Here is a 14,076-nt window from a genome sequence, read left to right on the forward strand (position 1 = left end):
CTGAATGCTGCAGACTCCAAGATTGCCAGAGTCCTTCATTGCCAAACATGCCTCCTCTTCTCTCCATGCGCTGTATCAGAGCCAGACGCATCAGCCCCACGGCCGGCGCAAGTGTCCGGCAGCTGCATCCAGGAATTGAGGTCCACTTTGCTCTCTGGCTCAGGCGAGGCCACCGCTCATCTGTCCTGTAAACATCTGTGAGCTCAGTCCCACTTACAGCACATCTTTCTCTCTGTATATGTGTGAGAACAACCCTTTGGCTTGTTTTTGACCGCTCCATCATCATGTTTCATGGGCCGGATCCAGCTGAGACCCTGGTTTCCTAGGCAAGGAAATGACACAGCAAGGCAAAGGATGGGAAATTGCAGAGGCCTCCTCCTTTCAGTCCCACCTGGAAGGAAGGAAGGCAGGCAGGCAGCAGCTGAGATGCCTAATAAACATAAACCATTAATGCCCCAACACTTTGCAGAGCTTGCATGTTCACACACATGCACACATTTTGTTGTTGTCATCAAAAGTTTTTTTGTTGCTTAGCATTTGTGGATTTCAAATTTTGTTGTTGTCTGCCTTCAAGTATCCCAACCCTAAGGCAAACCTAACATGGGGTTTTCTTGGCTAGTTTATTCAGAGGGGGTTGCCATGGCCATCCTCTAAGATTGAGAGAGTGTGACTTTGCCCAGGTCACTAAGTGGGTCTATATATATATATGTTCCAAAAGTAAAAAGGAACAGGTTTTGTTGGCTTTGCATTTGGATTACTGTCACTTTATTTCTATCTATCCACTATCCACTTTTGTGGGTTATTTCTAGTATCTGTTTGGGTTAATCCTGAATGTCATGTTATATTTTCCCACTTTAAATCCAGTTTCTGCACAGGATCCATCCCATGCAATGCCCAGTATAGTAAAAATATGAAGCCTTAACCTGAAATTCCAAACGTTTTAGAAAAGAAAAACAGTTTTCCATTGCAATATATTATCCTGGGGTGCTGTTATTGTTGCAAACCATGCAATAAACAAAGCTTGATCTGGGAAAGGGGTTTTGCTGAAGCACAGTATAGATAGATCCATGTGTGCCAATGCACTGGAAGGGCACTGCTTGCCACATTCATGCCCTGTGGACACATCCTCCTGTCGCACACTCTCAGCCTCCTAAAGAGCATTGATAGGAATAGTCTGGCTTTGTCTTTCCTCCTTTCTGGGCAGCTGTGAAGGGGGATAAAGAGCATATATCTCCCTCCTGTCTGCTTCCTGACCTGTTTGGTCCTGCTTTCCTCTACTCTTTCCTGCCCATCCATCCATCTATCCATTCATCTATCCCCTTTTCTCCTCCCTCTCTCTTTCCTTCTCCGCCTTCCTTTCTCCTCTGTCCAGCCTCTGTTCATTCCTCTCTTTCAATCCCTTTTTTCCTCTCTCAGCTTCCAAGAGTAGAAACTGATCTGGAAAAAGGCCCACCTTTCAACCCATGGAGTGCCCAAGTGGTGCCACTCGCTGGTGCCAGCAGCTGCCTCTTTTGCCATGTAGCTAATGACCTTTCCCTAAGATCTGGCAGGATCTATTTCTCCTCCACTTGTACCAGGCTTCCACTGGGCAAAACCTGGGACTCTCCACTCGTTGGTATCATCGCCACTGTCCCGCTGTGCCACCATTGCACCAGGATGAGGCCAGTGGCAGCTGGGTACCTGCTATCAGCTGCCCTCTTCTGCGGCGTGTCCTGCAGCCAGGTGAGGAATTGGGGGAAGGTTGGGAAGGAGGGGGTCTCAAGGAAAGGTTGCAACCTGAGACTGTTTTGTAAGGCTTCTTATTTAGAATAAAAGCATTAAAAATGATCTCCTCTTTCTGTCGTTCCAACCGTCTTGATTTGGCAGAGACAGTCCTGGCTAACCAGGACTGTTATTGTTGTTTTTAGATTGTTGTTGCTGTTGTGTATATGTTTTTAACCTTTGTATTCTGTTTGCACTTGTTGCATCATTGTAAGCCGCCCTGATCGTTTGGAAGGGCGGGATACAAATAAAGATTTTATTTATTATTTATTTTATTATTAACCCTCAGTCCTCTCACTTTTTTCACCTGCTTGAACTTTATTGCTAAAAGCTAGGAGCCGACGCAATTCCATATACTTTAGAATCACAGAATCATAGGATTGGAAGAGACCGCAAGGGCCATCCAGTCCAACCCCATTCAATTAACCCAGTGCAAGGAAGAGGAGAGGGAAGAACCATTTCCTTCCCAGGAGGATCAGGCAAAAGCAAACTGATACAGCCTTTCCTCATTAACAATTTTTACCATCTTGATCACACTCTGGTGTATCTTGGTCCCATTTTTGTTCTGCGAAATGTTGTACAGTGTGCCCAAAGTGGACAAAACTATCTCAAAAGATTGCACTGGATGACTGCAAATTTCCCCGAAGTTGCATTGATTTGGTGTTGCCTCTGTCAGAACATGCAAGCGACTAGCAGTAGATCTCTGTCCGCTGAATTACGTCTCAGGAGAATAAAGACGATGGAGATGGTTTGGAAGCAGACTGAGGAACGATTTCTGTCCCGGGCAGAACTTGTGGCGCTCTTTGTGAAGCTCTTGTGGAGGGTACATTTGGTGCCAGATGGCATGGGCACAGCACTCAGTATGGGCAGAAACGGCTCTTTGAGTTTAAAATAGAAATAGTTAATGCACTTAATTGATTTTGCATATATTCAGATGTACTACAGGAAGATCCAGAGTTCAGTCATAGAACCCTTGCTTCGCATGTTGAGGGTGGGAATTACAATACTGACTATAGGCTGTGTCTATATAATGCAACACTTTAACAGCCATGGCAGCAGCTTATAGAATTTTAGTTTGTAGTTTAGCAAGGAGCTGGCATTCTTTGGCAGAGAAGGATCAAGACCTTCTACAATTACAAAACCCAGGATTTACAGCACTTACAATGGAGGTGAACTGCATCCTTTCTCCAGTGTAAATGCATCCCCTTGATATCCACAGAACTCTCCTCCAGCACCAAAGTTCCCAAAGCATTGATCCTCTTCCCTCCAGCTTCCCTCACTGTCCAACTTTCACAATCCTATGCGGAAACTGGAAATATTATGGTGGGATGCAAGCCAGATTTTATGCTCTACTACTTTTATGAAAAGTAGAACAGACAACAGATACAAACACATATTGGCAAAAACATCTAGAAAAATAAAACTCGCTGTCTAAAGAAGTATGGGACATGCAAAAAAATTGATGTTAAAAAGGCAAGGGACAATAAACACTACTGTGCACCATTAAGGAGATGCAAAACCTTATATCTTCCAAGCATGTAGGAAAGCCCTTATCTAAAACCTGACAAACACTGAGCTAGATAGATAGGCTGCCTTAGGGTTTCCATAACTTAGAAACACAGGCTTACTGAAAATGGCTTCCATTCTGTGTCTGAAAACAAGTCTGGAAGTTGGAGAGCTTTCTTGGTAGGAAACAGTCAGGGTAATAAATCCACTCAAACTCAGCAACATAGACCCATTAAAGTTTGGACTGGAACCCAGAGCAGATACACAGCCCATGGGCATGGAAGTCTCCAAACAACTTAGTGGTTGTTGTTGTGTCTTCATGTTGTTTCCAACTTATGGTGACCCAAAGACGACCATATTGCAGAGTTTTCTTGGCAAGTTTCTTCTGAGAGGGTTTGCCATTGCCATCCTCTGCGCATGAGAGAGTGTGACTTGGCCAGTGGGTTTTCATGGCTAAGTGGGCATTTTAACCCTGGCATCAGTCCAGTGCTAAAAACACTACACCCCATTGGCTCTCAAAAATGCAAAAGCTGGCACCATGTCACAAAAATGATTGCACCGGCAGTTTTTAATGCCAGAGCCTGGGGCTGGCTGGAGGGTTCTGGGAGTTGTAGCCCCCCAAAAAGCTGTCTCATAATAGTGATCTAATAGAGTTCACTGCCCAGTGTTGGTTTGGACCACTGGCATTTATGGAAAAGGTTGGCCTCTGGAATACCTGGAAGAGTTTGAGTGCCCTCTAGTGGCCATCGCTAGCACAGCTACTGCTAGCAGTGCTCCTGGGAGAACAACTGCTTTTTGCATTAGGCAAGCTTTCGAAGCTTCCCTGGGTTCTTTGTCAGTTACAGATCATGCATGGGAAAATAGTGATAATGCTAGAGTACCACTTATTGTTACATGTGCAAAAAACCACCACCTTTGCTCTCATTTATGCTTGCTTATATTGACGTCTCTTGCCTCTTTCCTCATCCTCTTCTCTATTTTAGTCCTTAGACTGCGAGCTCTTTGGAGGCAGGGGCCTGTCTTCCTTTCAGGGGGTCTTTTTCAAAGACAGTTGATATTTTTATGACTTAATCTTGACAAACAGAAGATTGTAGCTAAGGAAAGAATGAATGAATGAATGAAAGAAAAGAAAGTATATATATATATATATATATATATATATATTACACACATATATATATATACACACACACACACACATTATAAAAGTTGATCAGAGCTCAGAACAGCTGCTGTGTTGGACTACCACTCCCAGAATCCTCTAACCAACACAGCCATGTTGGGCTGATGGATGCTGGCAGTAGGGAGCTGTAGTTCATCGAAGTTGCTCCTCCAAGCTCTGATTCTGCTTTGTAGCCCTGGACCGACTGGATCTTCTGCAGGCATTTGACATCTCAGAGCCCTCCTTTCTAACTTCTGTCTCGTTCTTTTGCAGATGGACTCTCCTTCCGATGGCCAAGAGGCAGGTGAGCTTTCCTCTAGAAACACTGGAAGAGGCTCTGTACAGAGTTGGGCCATGCAAGTTTTGCCAAACGCTGACTGCAGCTGGTTTCTGGCAGGATTCTTGGCTCATCCCTCTCAAGGGATGCTGGGGATTGAACCCGGAACTTCATAATAGGGATACAGGAAGGTGCCCTTCTACTGGGCCCAGACCATGTTGGGCCAGTTAGCCTCATATTGTCACCTCTGACTGGCAGAAGAAACTCTTCTTCAAGCAGAATCTCTTCCTAGCCCTGCCTGGTGGTCTTCCACCCAAGAACTCAATCTGTCTGACCCAATTTAGCTTCTGAAAGCAGATGAGATCAGGTGTATTTGAGAGAGTGTGGTGGAGTATCTCTCCCCTTTGTCCTGCCTTTTAGTGGTGGATTTGGGACCTTCCCAGCATTGGAAATCTGAAACCACTGCCAGTGGTTATGGGAGTTGCATTCCATCACAAACCCCCAGTCAGACTGTGGCATTTCTGGCCTCTTAGGAGGCATGCATCATTTAAACAGCATACTTCCAGAGTGACCCGAAGCAGCTTTATTTTGGCCTGTCTGTTCGGGCCCTATAATTCCCAGGATTCCCCAGCACTGAGCAAGGGCAATTAAAGCAGTCTCAAACTGGATTATTTCTGTGCTGTGTTTTGGAGCCAAGTCATTTCACAAGGGAGATGGGTGCATGGTCATGGCTCTCAGAGCAAGGCTAGCATATGCATTCTTGCAGGAAGACCAAGAGTTCATGTGAAATATAAGAACCATGGAGCAGGGATGAGTTAAAGAGGGAAGACTCTGACTAAGGGGGAAGGTGTGGGGTGTTCCTGAGGACCCCAAGGGCTGATCCGGGGGTGGGTCAGGGTCAGGAACAATGTGGCCTAGTAGCCCCTGATTTCCTCTTCCTCTGTACCCCAGCGGTTCCCTTTCAGGATGTCTGGCACCGCAGCTTCTGCAACTCCCGAGAGACTCTGGTGGACATTGTGAGCGAATACCCCCACGAAACTGGGCACTTTTTCAAGCCACCGTGCGTCCCTCTGTGGCGATGCACCGGCTGCTGTGGGGATGAGACCCTAGAGTGCACCCCGGAGGAAACGCGGAGCATTCATCTGCAGGTCAGTGGGCAGAGAAATGGCCACTGCAGCCTCCCATTGGCATCACTGGGTCAGTATGCGGGATGCATGGACTGCACCAGGGGACACCACTGCTCCTCAAATACCTACCTTTGGGCAGAAATGGGCCGCGGCAGTCATCTGCTTCCCTTTAAAATGCTTTAAGAGAAATGTGGGAGTGGGCTGAAGCTCAGAGGGAGGAGAAAGGAGAGGCCCTAGAATTATTATTTTTAAATTAAAATTTCACATTTCAACCTTTAGTAAGGAAAGAAAAATATTGAAATGTCAAAAATGTCAAAGCCAAGCCTGTTAGGGCCTAGCGTTAAATCAGCAGAATTGCCTTTGTCTAACAATGCTTCCCTAAGAATCGGGACTGACTAAAAAACAACAGTTCCTCTTGCAAAGCAATGCTTCAAAATGCTCCAGGTAATAGGCCAGGTATCTGGGGATTTTTGCAAGCTTGAGGCGATCGAAGATGGCTTGGCAGTCTGGTGAGGTTGTGTGTGTATGTGTGTCTCCCTGTTATAGGTGATGCGCGTGGACCCCGACCTGGGCAAAGCACAGCAAGAAGTGATGAAATTCACAGAGCACACGCGGTGTGTTTGCAAGTGAGTCAGGGGAAGGCATGGGTTCCGGTGGAGAAAAGGACGATCGCGCGGGGTGTTGTTCTCAAGGTGGGAGAGGTTTCCTTCTGAGGCCACAATGAAGCAATGAATAACTTTACTTATATCTTCTCTTTTCCCCAACAGTGAGGAGTAAGGCAATTCGTGGGCTGGAACTGAGCATGGCACTCCTGCCTTCATAAGTGGACTTACATGTGCGGGAAATAGAATTGAAGTCCAAAACACACTGCAGGAATAATCCAGTTTGAGACCACTTCAGCTGCCCTGGCTCAGTGCTAGGGAATTCTAGGAACTGCAGTTTGTTTTGGCACCAGTGTCTCCCAAAATGACATTTCCCAGAATTCCCCAGCATAGAGCCATAGAGGTCAGTTAGAGCGGTCACAAACTGGATTATTTCTGCAGTGTGTTTTGGACCCAAGTCATTTCGCAATGTCTGTATTTGCGACCCAGGAACTTGCTGTGACATTACAAGCTAGTGACTGATGCGCCATGCCCCAATATGCAATGGCCACTGATGCGAATGGAGGCAGTCCCGATGCACTTCCAGACACCATCTGTTAAGTGTAAGAATAAAACAGGGGTGTGCTATGTGCATCACAAATGCCTGATGCCCATCACAAGTGCCTGATGCTCACCAGGAGCATGCAATGCACACCGGAATACTTTTATTGGTGTGGGTTGTCCTGTATTTTGCAAAGGTGTTCCTGATATACACCGAATTGTTTTCTTTTCCTTGTAGCAAGAGTCACTCCTGCTTCTAGGGATCTTGTCCCCCCCCCCTCACTCCCCACCACCATTTTATCATTCTTATAAGAACACAATTTCTATTTATTTCCAGGCCTCGGAAAGAAAGTTTGAGAAAAGGGAGGTATGTACTTATTTCTCCATTCATGTTACACCCCACCATGCCACCCAAAGCAGCTTAAAACAATTTAAAATCATAAAAGTTTGGCTAACATGTTGTGTTGTTGTTGCTGTATGCCTTCAAGTCATTTCCAACTTATGGCAACCCTATCGTGGGATGTTCTTGGAAAGGGTGGTTCAGATAAGGTTTGCCAGTGCCTTTCCCTGAGGCTGAGAGAGTGTGACGCAACCAAAGTCACTCAATGAGTTTCCATGGCTGAGCAGGGATTCGAACCTGGACCTTCATAGCTGTAGGCTTGCCTTAGAAATGACTTCAAGGTACACAACAGCAACAATAGCAACCACATCTTTTGACCGATAGATTCTAAGCATGAGTAGTTGCTTCTTAACATGCTGTTGAGGTCCATCACACGAACAGGGTTTGCCTCTGGCTGCATCTGCACTGCAGAATCCAGCCATGGCTCAGTACTATGGAATCCTGGGATTTGTAGTTTGTGAGCTCTCTGATGGAGAAGGCAAAATGTCTCCCAAAACTATCATTCTTGGACTTTGGTAGCATTGAGCCATGGCAGCTTAAAGTGGCGTCGACCGGGATTATTTCTGCAGCAAGGATCTCCGATTCTGGACCTGAAATCTCAGGGCTTGGGATGCTCTTAACCTGGCAACCCTACTAGGACATGGCTTGGAAAGGACCCATTTAGGGACTACAGTACCCAGAATTCTCCAGTGAATGTACCTCTCTGGGAGGTGTTAGGAATGGGTCCTAAAAACCCATTGCAATGTGAATTACTAACAATATACTCTGCCTCTCTGCTACTAGGAGCCACCGGATCGGAGGCAAGAGGAAACCCCAGGAACCAAACCCAGCACCTTCCAGACATCTGTATGTAACTCATCCCATTTTATTGGCATTGAAACGGAAGATAATCAGTGGTAGAAAGCTACATGTTTTGCATGCAACCTGCATTTGAATGCAACACTAGGCATTTGGAGACTAAAGACAATTTAATTTTGGGAGTCAGGATCCTTATTTGGGGACGCTTCCCCCATAGCTAAACTTCTGAAGGCAATCGCATCGAGTTAGTTGCATGATTAACTCATCTAACCTCCAAAGATATAATAATATAATAGTGATATACTTTCTTTATACTCTGCCTTTTCCTTGGGGAATCAAGGCAGCTTGCAGAATAACAATACAATACAAAATACAATACAATATACAATAAAATTCTCATTCCAGAGAAATCCCCTGGGATATGGATAGTAATAAGCAATGCCTTGCTGTCTTTTTGTAGCAGTTGCCAACTCCACAGTGCGGAGAGACACTATGCTCCAGACGAAGGCAAGGAGGGAATGACCGAAACCAAGACGGTGCCTCTGTCCAGGAGACCTGTTGCACCTTGAAGTTGGCTTTTCCTTGTTCTCTTGATGACCCTCCAGGGATTCATTTCCAGACCTCCTTGCAAAGCATTCCTAAAATGGCCTCCTTGCCCTTTTATTTATGATCTGTCCTTCTTAAAATGCAGGCATCTGCTCTGCGAATACAGGCATTATGTGCAAAAGTGTGTATGTGTGAGTGCAGGAAAGTTACTTTGCCAGACTGCAAGTCCCAGAATCCCCACACCAGCATGCTGATGGATCTTCCCTGTATCTGCAAGCAAAAGCAAACTGCATCATCATCTCCCAAATTGTCTTTTCTTCCTCTGTCTGTAACTTTTGCCACTTTGACCACACTCTTGGCCACAAATGTCTCGGTTTTCGTCTGCGAAATCTTGGAGGGCATGGCGTTGCCCTTTGGGCAAAACGCTGGCAGGAAGGAAAAGAAATCTTGCTTCGAAGTGCAATGTCTCCCAGGCTTGGTATTAAATGCCAGAAGATTGAGCGCCATTAAATGTGATTTATGGATACGAGAGAAATGGAAAGTAAGAGGCATTGCACAATGTTGTTTTGTGGTTTTTGACGTTACAGATTGGAAGAGACGACGGAGCCAAAGGTGTGTTCCCTTTCTGCTCCCTTTCCAAGGCCCTGAGGTTTAGAAGATGCCAAAGCCACAGATGCTGGCGAAACGTCAGGAATAAACGCTTCTAAAACAGGGCCACAAAATAGTCCCCAAAACCCACAAAAAACTTAAGAAGCGTTGTTGATTTAACTTGTGCAAAACTGACCTTGCCTCCAACGCTTGTGCTTTGCAAAAATGCAAACGCACCGCCTTCTTATTTGCCGTTCCGGTAACAATCTCCTGGCATAGTTGCTGCTGGGTATAGAGGTTTTAAAACAAACAAATGCATTGTATGGCTCACAGGCAGCCCTACTAGACCTTGCAATGCCCAACACTGCCGAGTAAAGTAGTAGTAGTTCGTTCTAAATCAGAGAGGAGATTGCTTTTGGTCCCGACTGAGAACCAGTGTTGAAGTGGTTTGAATGTTGGATAACAACACACTAGTTAAAATACTCATCGGTTGCATCCATGCTGGAGAGATAACTCGGTTTGGCACCGCTTTGATTCTTTTCTGGCTCAAGGCTATGGAATTCTGGGAGTTGGAGTTTGTTGTGGGCCCAGAGCGGTGCCAACCCAGGTTATCTCTCCAATGTGGATGCAGCCATCCATTTAAACAGATTAGTATTAGTACTACTATTATTAAACTTGGTTTCTAAAGCGCTTAACGTGTGGCGACCCTTTTCCTGGCCAGGTTTCTTCAGAGGATGAACTGCGTGACTTGACCAAGGCCTGCCAGTGGGCTTCCAGGGCCAGGCCAAGATTCGAACCCTGGTCTCCTAGAGTCCAGCCCTCAAAGCACTCCACCGCCCTGGCTCTCTCTACTACAGGCTTCTTGTCTGGATTCCTTGAATGGAGGAGGAAGAGAAAGATGTAGAGATAAGGTTAGGAAACTGTTCTGGACGTAAAAGGCGACTGCTTTGGCTGGGTTCCTCCGGCGGAAGTGATTCATCCCCTTCCATTACACCTTGGATCCATAGATCTTCTGGGCCTGTTTTTGGGCCTCGGCGGATCTCTCCTCCCAAAGTGAATGGTTTCTTACCACCTTTAAAGTGGAAACTAGTCATTCCATTTTTAAACTTGTCATTCCAACATTGGGATCCAAGAATTGCCTGGGTTTGGGGAGACCATCATTCGGTTCCCTCCCTGCTCAAAGCCTTCCAGCCTGGTGTAGCATTTCGGTGTATAAGGCCAGGGTTCGAGTCCTGCCCCAGCCTCACAAACAAACCCACTGGGGGACCTCAGGTGAAGCCACACTCTCTCAGCCTCAGAGGAAGGCAGTGGCCAAAGCGCCTCTGGAGACATCTTGCCAAGCAGACCCTGCGATGGGTTCGACTGTGGTTGCCATGAGTTGGAAATGAAGTGAAGGCAGGCAAGAAAGAGAGAGAGACGGAGGGAAAGAAGAGAGAGACAGTGTGAAATTGAAAGAGAGAGAGAATGAGAGAGAGAATGAAAGAGAAAGAAAGAAAAGAGGGAGAATGAAAGAAAGAATGAGAGAATGAAAGAAAAGAAAGAAAAGAGGGAGAATGAGAGAGAAAGAAAGAATGAGAGAATGAAAGAAAGAAAAGAGAGAATGAGAGAGAAAGAGAATAAGAGAGAGAATGAGAGAGAGTGAGAGTGAGAGAGTGTGGCCTTCCTGCCAAGTTAGTTCTGCTGTTAAGCCTCCCTCGTTCCTGGAGGGGATTGGGGCCCCTGAGCCCTGTGGCCGTCTAGGGGATTATGGGGTTTGCAGTCCCAAGAGTGAGCTCTCCCTCTCTCTCTCTCTCTCTCTCTCTCTCTCTCTGCCCATGCTCAGGAACCCCTTGGCCTTCCTCCTGGTGCCAGTTGGGTTCTGCTTTAAGAGAAAGCCCCAAAGGGGCAGGAGCAGGAGGACTACAGCTCCCAGAATGCCTCAGGGGAGCGCTCCAGCCCTACCTGGCCCTGGCCAGGAAAGAGGGAGGCAGGGAGGAGGGGAAGGGCTGCTTCCCGGGCGGAGGCCTCCTCCTCCTCCTCCTCCTCCTGCTGGGCTCCAGAGCCGCGGCCCGAGAGGAAGCCCAGCAGAGAGGAGCTGCTGCTGCTGCTGCCGCCGCCGGAGGTGAGTCCCTAGAGTCCCGGGGGAGCCTTGGGCTCCACTTGGAAACACCTTCCCGAACCCTTCTCAGACCTTACGCGCCCTTCCAAAACTTGGCCAGACTTTGCTACCCTTCGCAAAACTGGACTCGATCTGCGGAAAAGGAGGAGGGGGAGGGAGACCCCCTTCCTTCCTTCCTTCCTTCCTTCCTTCTTTCTTTCTTCCTTCCTTCTTTCCTTCCTTCCTTGGGAACTGGCCCCAGCCGCCCTTCCCAAACTGGCCAGGAATCCCAGAGAGGAGGAGGGCCGCCTGCCTTCTGGTCTTTGGGCCCCAGGGGAGATCATTGGGGGGCTCTGGAGAAAGGTCCCCCGTCTCCCCCCTTATTTTGGGGGGTGGGTTTAGAGGGGGAGTCCATGCTCTCTCCGGCCCCCTTCCTTCCTGCTTTCTTTCCCCTCCCTCCCTCCCTCCCTCCTTCTTCCTTCTCTTTTCTCCCTTCTTTCTTTCCCCTTCCTCCCTTCCCTCCTTCTTTCTCTCCATCCTTCCTTCCTTCTCCTCCCTTTCTCATTCTCTCCTTCCTTGCCTCCTTTCCCTCCTCTTCTCTTTCTCTTTCTCTTCTTCTTCTTCATTCCCCCCTTCCCTTTCCCCCCTTTCTTCCTTTCTCTCTGGGTCGAAAAGGCACAGTCCTGCCCCCCAACCTCTCCCCAAATGCAAACCTCTGAAGCTATTCCTGGGGCCCTCTGGACACTTGCCCCCCAACATCTCCTCACTGCAAACCATTTGGGGCTGGTTCCTGGGGGTCCTATCCAGGGATTCTGGGAGTTGTAGTTCAAGAAAGTCACTCTTCCCAGGACTCTGCTTTCAGCTCACCCTGTGCTTCGTTCCTGGGAGTTGGTTTTGACACACAGTTGCATTCAATGTCCGTGGTGCCTTTCCTTCCAAGCACTCCCAACAACCCTGCAAGGGAGGTGAAGGTGAGCCAAAGACCCCAAGCCATCCCATAAAGCCTTGTGACTTAGTCAGGACTTGAACTCTGGCCTTGGCCATGTTGATCCTTGCCGCACCACAGCCGCTCTCTCTCCCTGTTGAAACCAAGCCTGGGATGCTCCGCTTTGAAGCAGGGCTTGATTTGAAGGGAGACATGCATGGACCTGTTCCCAGTTTCAGCTCCGATTTGAACCACCCAAAATGAGAGAAGCATCACCTCTGAGCACAGATGGCACATGCGCCTTTGTCACAAGGCTGGGGACGGTGCATGTTTCCACGTTTTATGGTCAGTTCATGGGCAGTGGCTCATGGGGACAAACGCGGCCTTTTATGCAGTGGCCCCTCTCGGCCAGTTTGGGAAATGGACGTATTGGTTTTTGCGGTGGCTGCCAAAATCCACTAACTGGAAGAGAGATTCTGGAAACTGTGGTTCCAAAATGGGTTGAAATCATGCAGCCTGCAAGGCAGTTCTTGGACTGCAAATCCCAGCAGCCCCCAGGCAGCAGATGCAATAGTTGAGTAATGCTGGGAGCTGCAGTCCAACAACATCCTAACTCCCAAATAACTACATCCTGGGCCCCAGAGGGTTGAGCTTAGAGGGTTGTGCAGAGACTGGAAAAGTTACTCATTGCGCTGTTGTTGTTGTGTGCCTTCAAGTTGTTTCTGACTTATGGTGACCCTAAGATGAACCTGTTATGTGGTTTCCTAAGGCTGAGAGTATGTGACTCTCCTAAGGTCACCCAGTGAGTTTCTCCATGGTGGGGTATCAAACCCGGATCTTCATAGTCAACACTCCAACCACTACACACATGCTGTAGACTACAACTTCCAAAGTGCACAAACGTACACACCGCACGGCTAACAGATCTATCCTGGGGGTTTCTTGGCAAGCTTTGTTTGCCTTTGACTTCCTCTGAGGCCGAGAGAGTGTGCCTCCTCCAAGGGTCGGCCAGTGGGTTCCCACACAGCGGAGAGGGGAGCCAAACCCTGGTCTCCAAAGTATTAGTCCAATGCGCAGATCAGTAAGCCAAGCTGGCTCTTTACTTTGTGCACTTTCACTCAGACTACTTATTTGTAGTCCAAAAAAGGAACTTTTCTAAGCTTGGAGAGTCCCCATTGCAAGGGCAGGAGGGAGGGGACAGGCAGCCAGGAGGTCTAGCGCTTCATACTAAGTTCATCATGGCTTAGGAAGCCAGGCCCTTGGCAAAAGATAAGGGAATGCATACCAGCCCCGATGAGTTCCAAAAATGGCAGGTCCATGCAGGCCCTTGACTCTGCAACTTGCCCTCTGCTTCTGATAGCCCCTCGGATGCTAACCATTCTGCCATGTCTGATTTGCAACTGCAACAACATTTGCTAACCGACGCATGACAGTCTGGTTCTATTGTTACCTGGTTCAGGTTGGCCACAATGTACCTTCTTCATGTGCAGAGTTCCAGAGGGAAAACTGGAGACATGTCCCTTTAATAGCTGCCTAGAAGAGGGCATTTCTGTAGATATGATCTGCTTGCATGTCAAGCAGAAGCCACTATGGTGCATGGGTTTGAGTGTTGGACTACAACTCTGGAGGTCTGGGTTTGATTCCTGGCTCAAGTATAAAGACCCGCTGGGTGACCCTGGGCAAGTCGCACACTCTCAGCCTCAGAGGATGGCAATGGCAAACCCACTCTGAAGAAACTTGCCAAGAAAACCCTACGGAGTTTATCAC

At 47.7% G+C, this 14,076-nt stretch overlaps 1 protein-coding gene across 3 annotated transcripts in view; it reads left to right on the top strand.

Moving 5' to 3' along the window:
• The first annotated feature begins 348 nt into the window (after nt 1-348).
• Nucleotides 349-14,076, top strand: part of PPP1R13L (protein phosphatase 1 regulatory subunit 13 like) — a 30,792-nt gene continuing 17,064 nt past the window's right edge. Inside the window, exons 1-6 of one of the 3 annotated variants that reach the window (XM_089478393.1) lie at nt 349-1,722; nt 4,703-4,733; nt 5,658-5,854; nt 6,380-6,459; nt 7,313-7,342; nt 8,159-8,221. In XM_089478393.1, coding sequence (XP_089334519.1) covers nt 1,657-1,722; nt 4,703-4,733; nt 5,658-5,854; nt 6,380-6,459; nt 7,313-7,342; nt 8,159-8,221 — 467 coding nt within the window. In that variant the 5' untranslated portion in view covers nt 349-1,656. Of the gene's footprint in view, nt 1,723-4,702; nt 4,734-5,657; nt 5,855-6,379; nt 6,460-7,312; nt 7,343-8,158; nt 8,222-10,153; nt 10,219-11,341; nt 11,409-14,076 lie in introns of those variants that run through there. The other 2 variants (XM_089478394.1, XM_089478395.1) reach the window with 2 other exon arrangements.

Source organism: Sceloporus occidentalis, unplaced genomic scaffold (genome assembly GCF_023333645.1).
Source record: "Sceloporus occidentalis isolate IW3139 unplaced genomic scaffold, rSceOcc1.0.p SCAF_13, whole genome shotgun sequence".
Classification (NCBI taxonomy): Eukaryota; Metazoa; Chordata; class Lepidosauria; order Squamata; family Phrynosomatidae; genus Sceloporus; species Sceloporus occidentalis.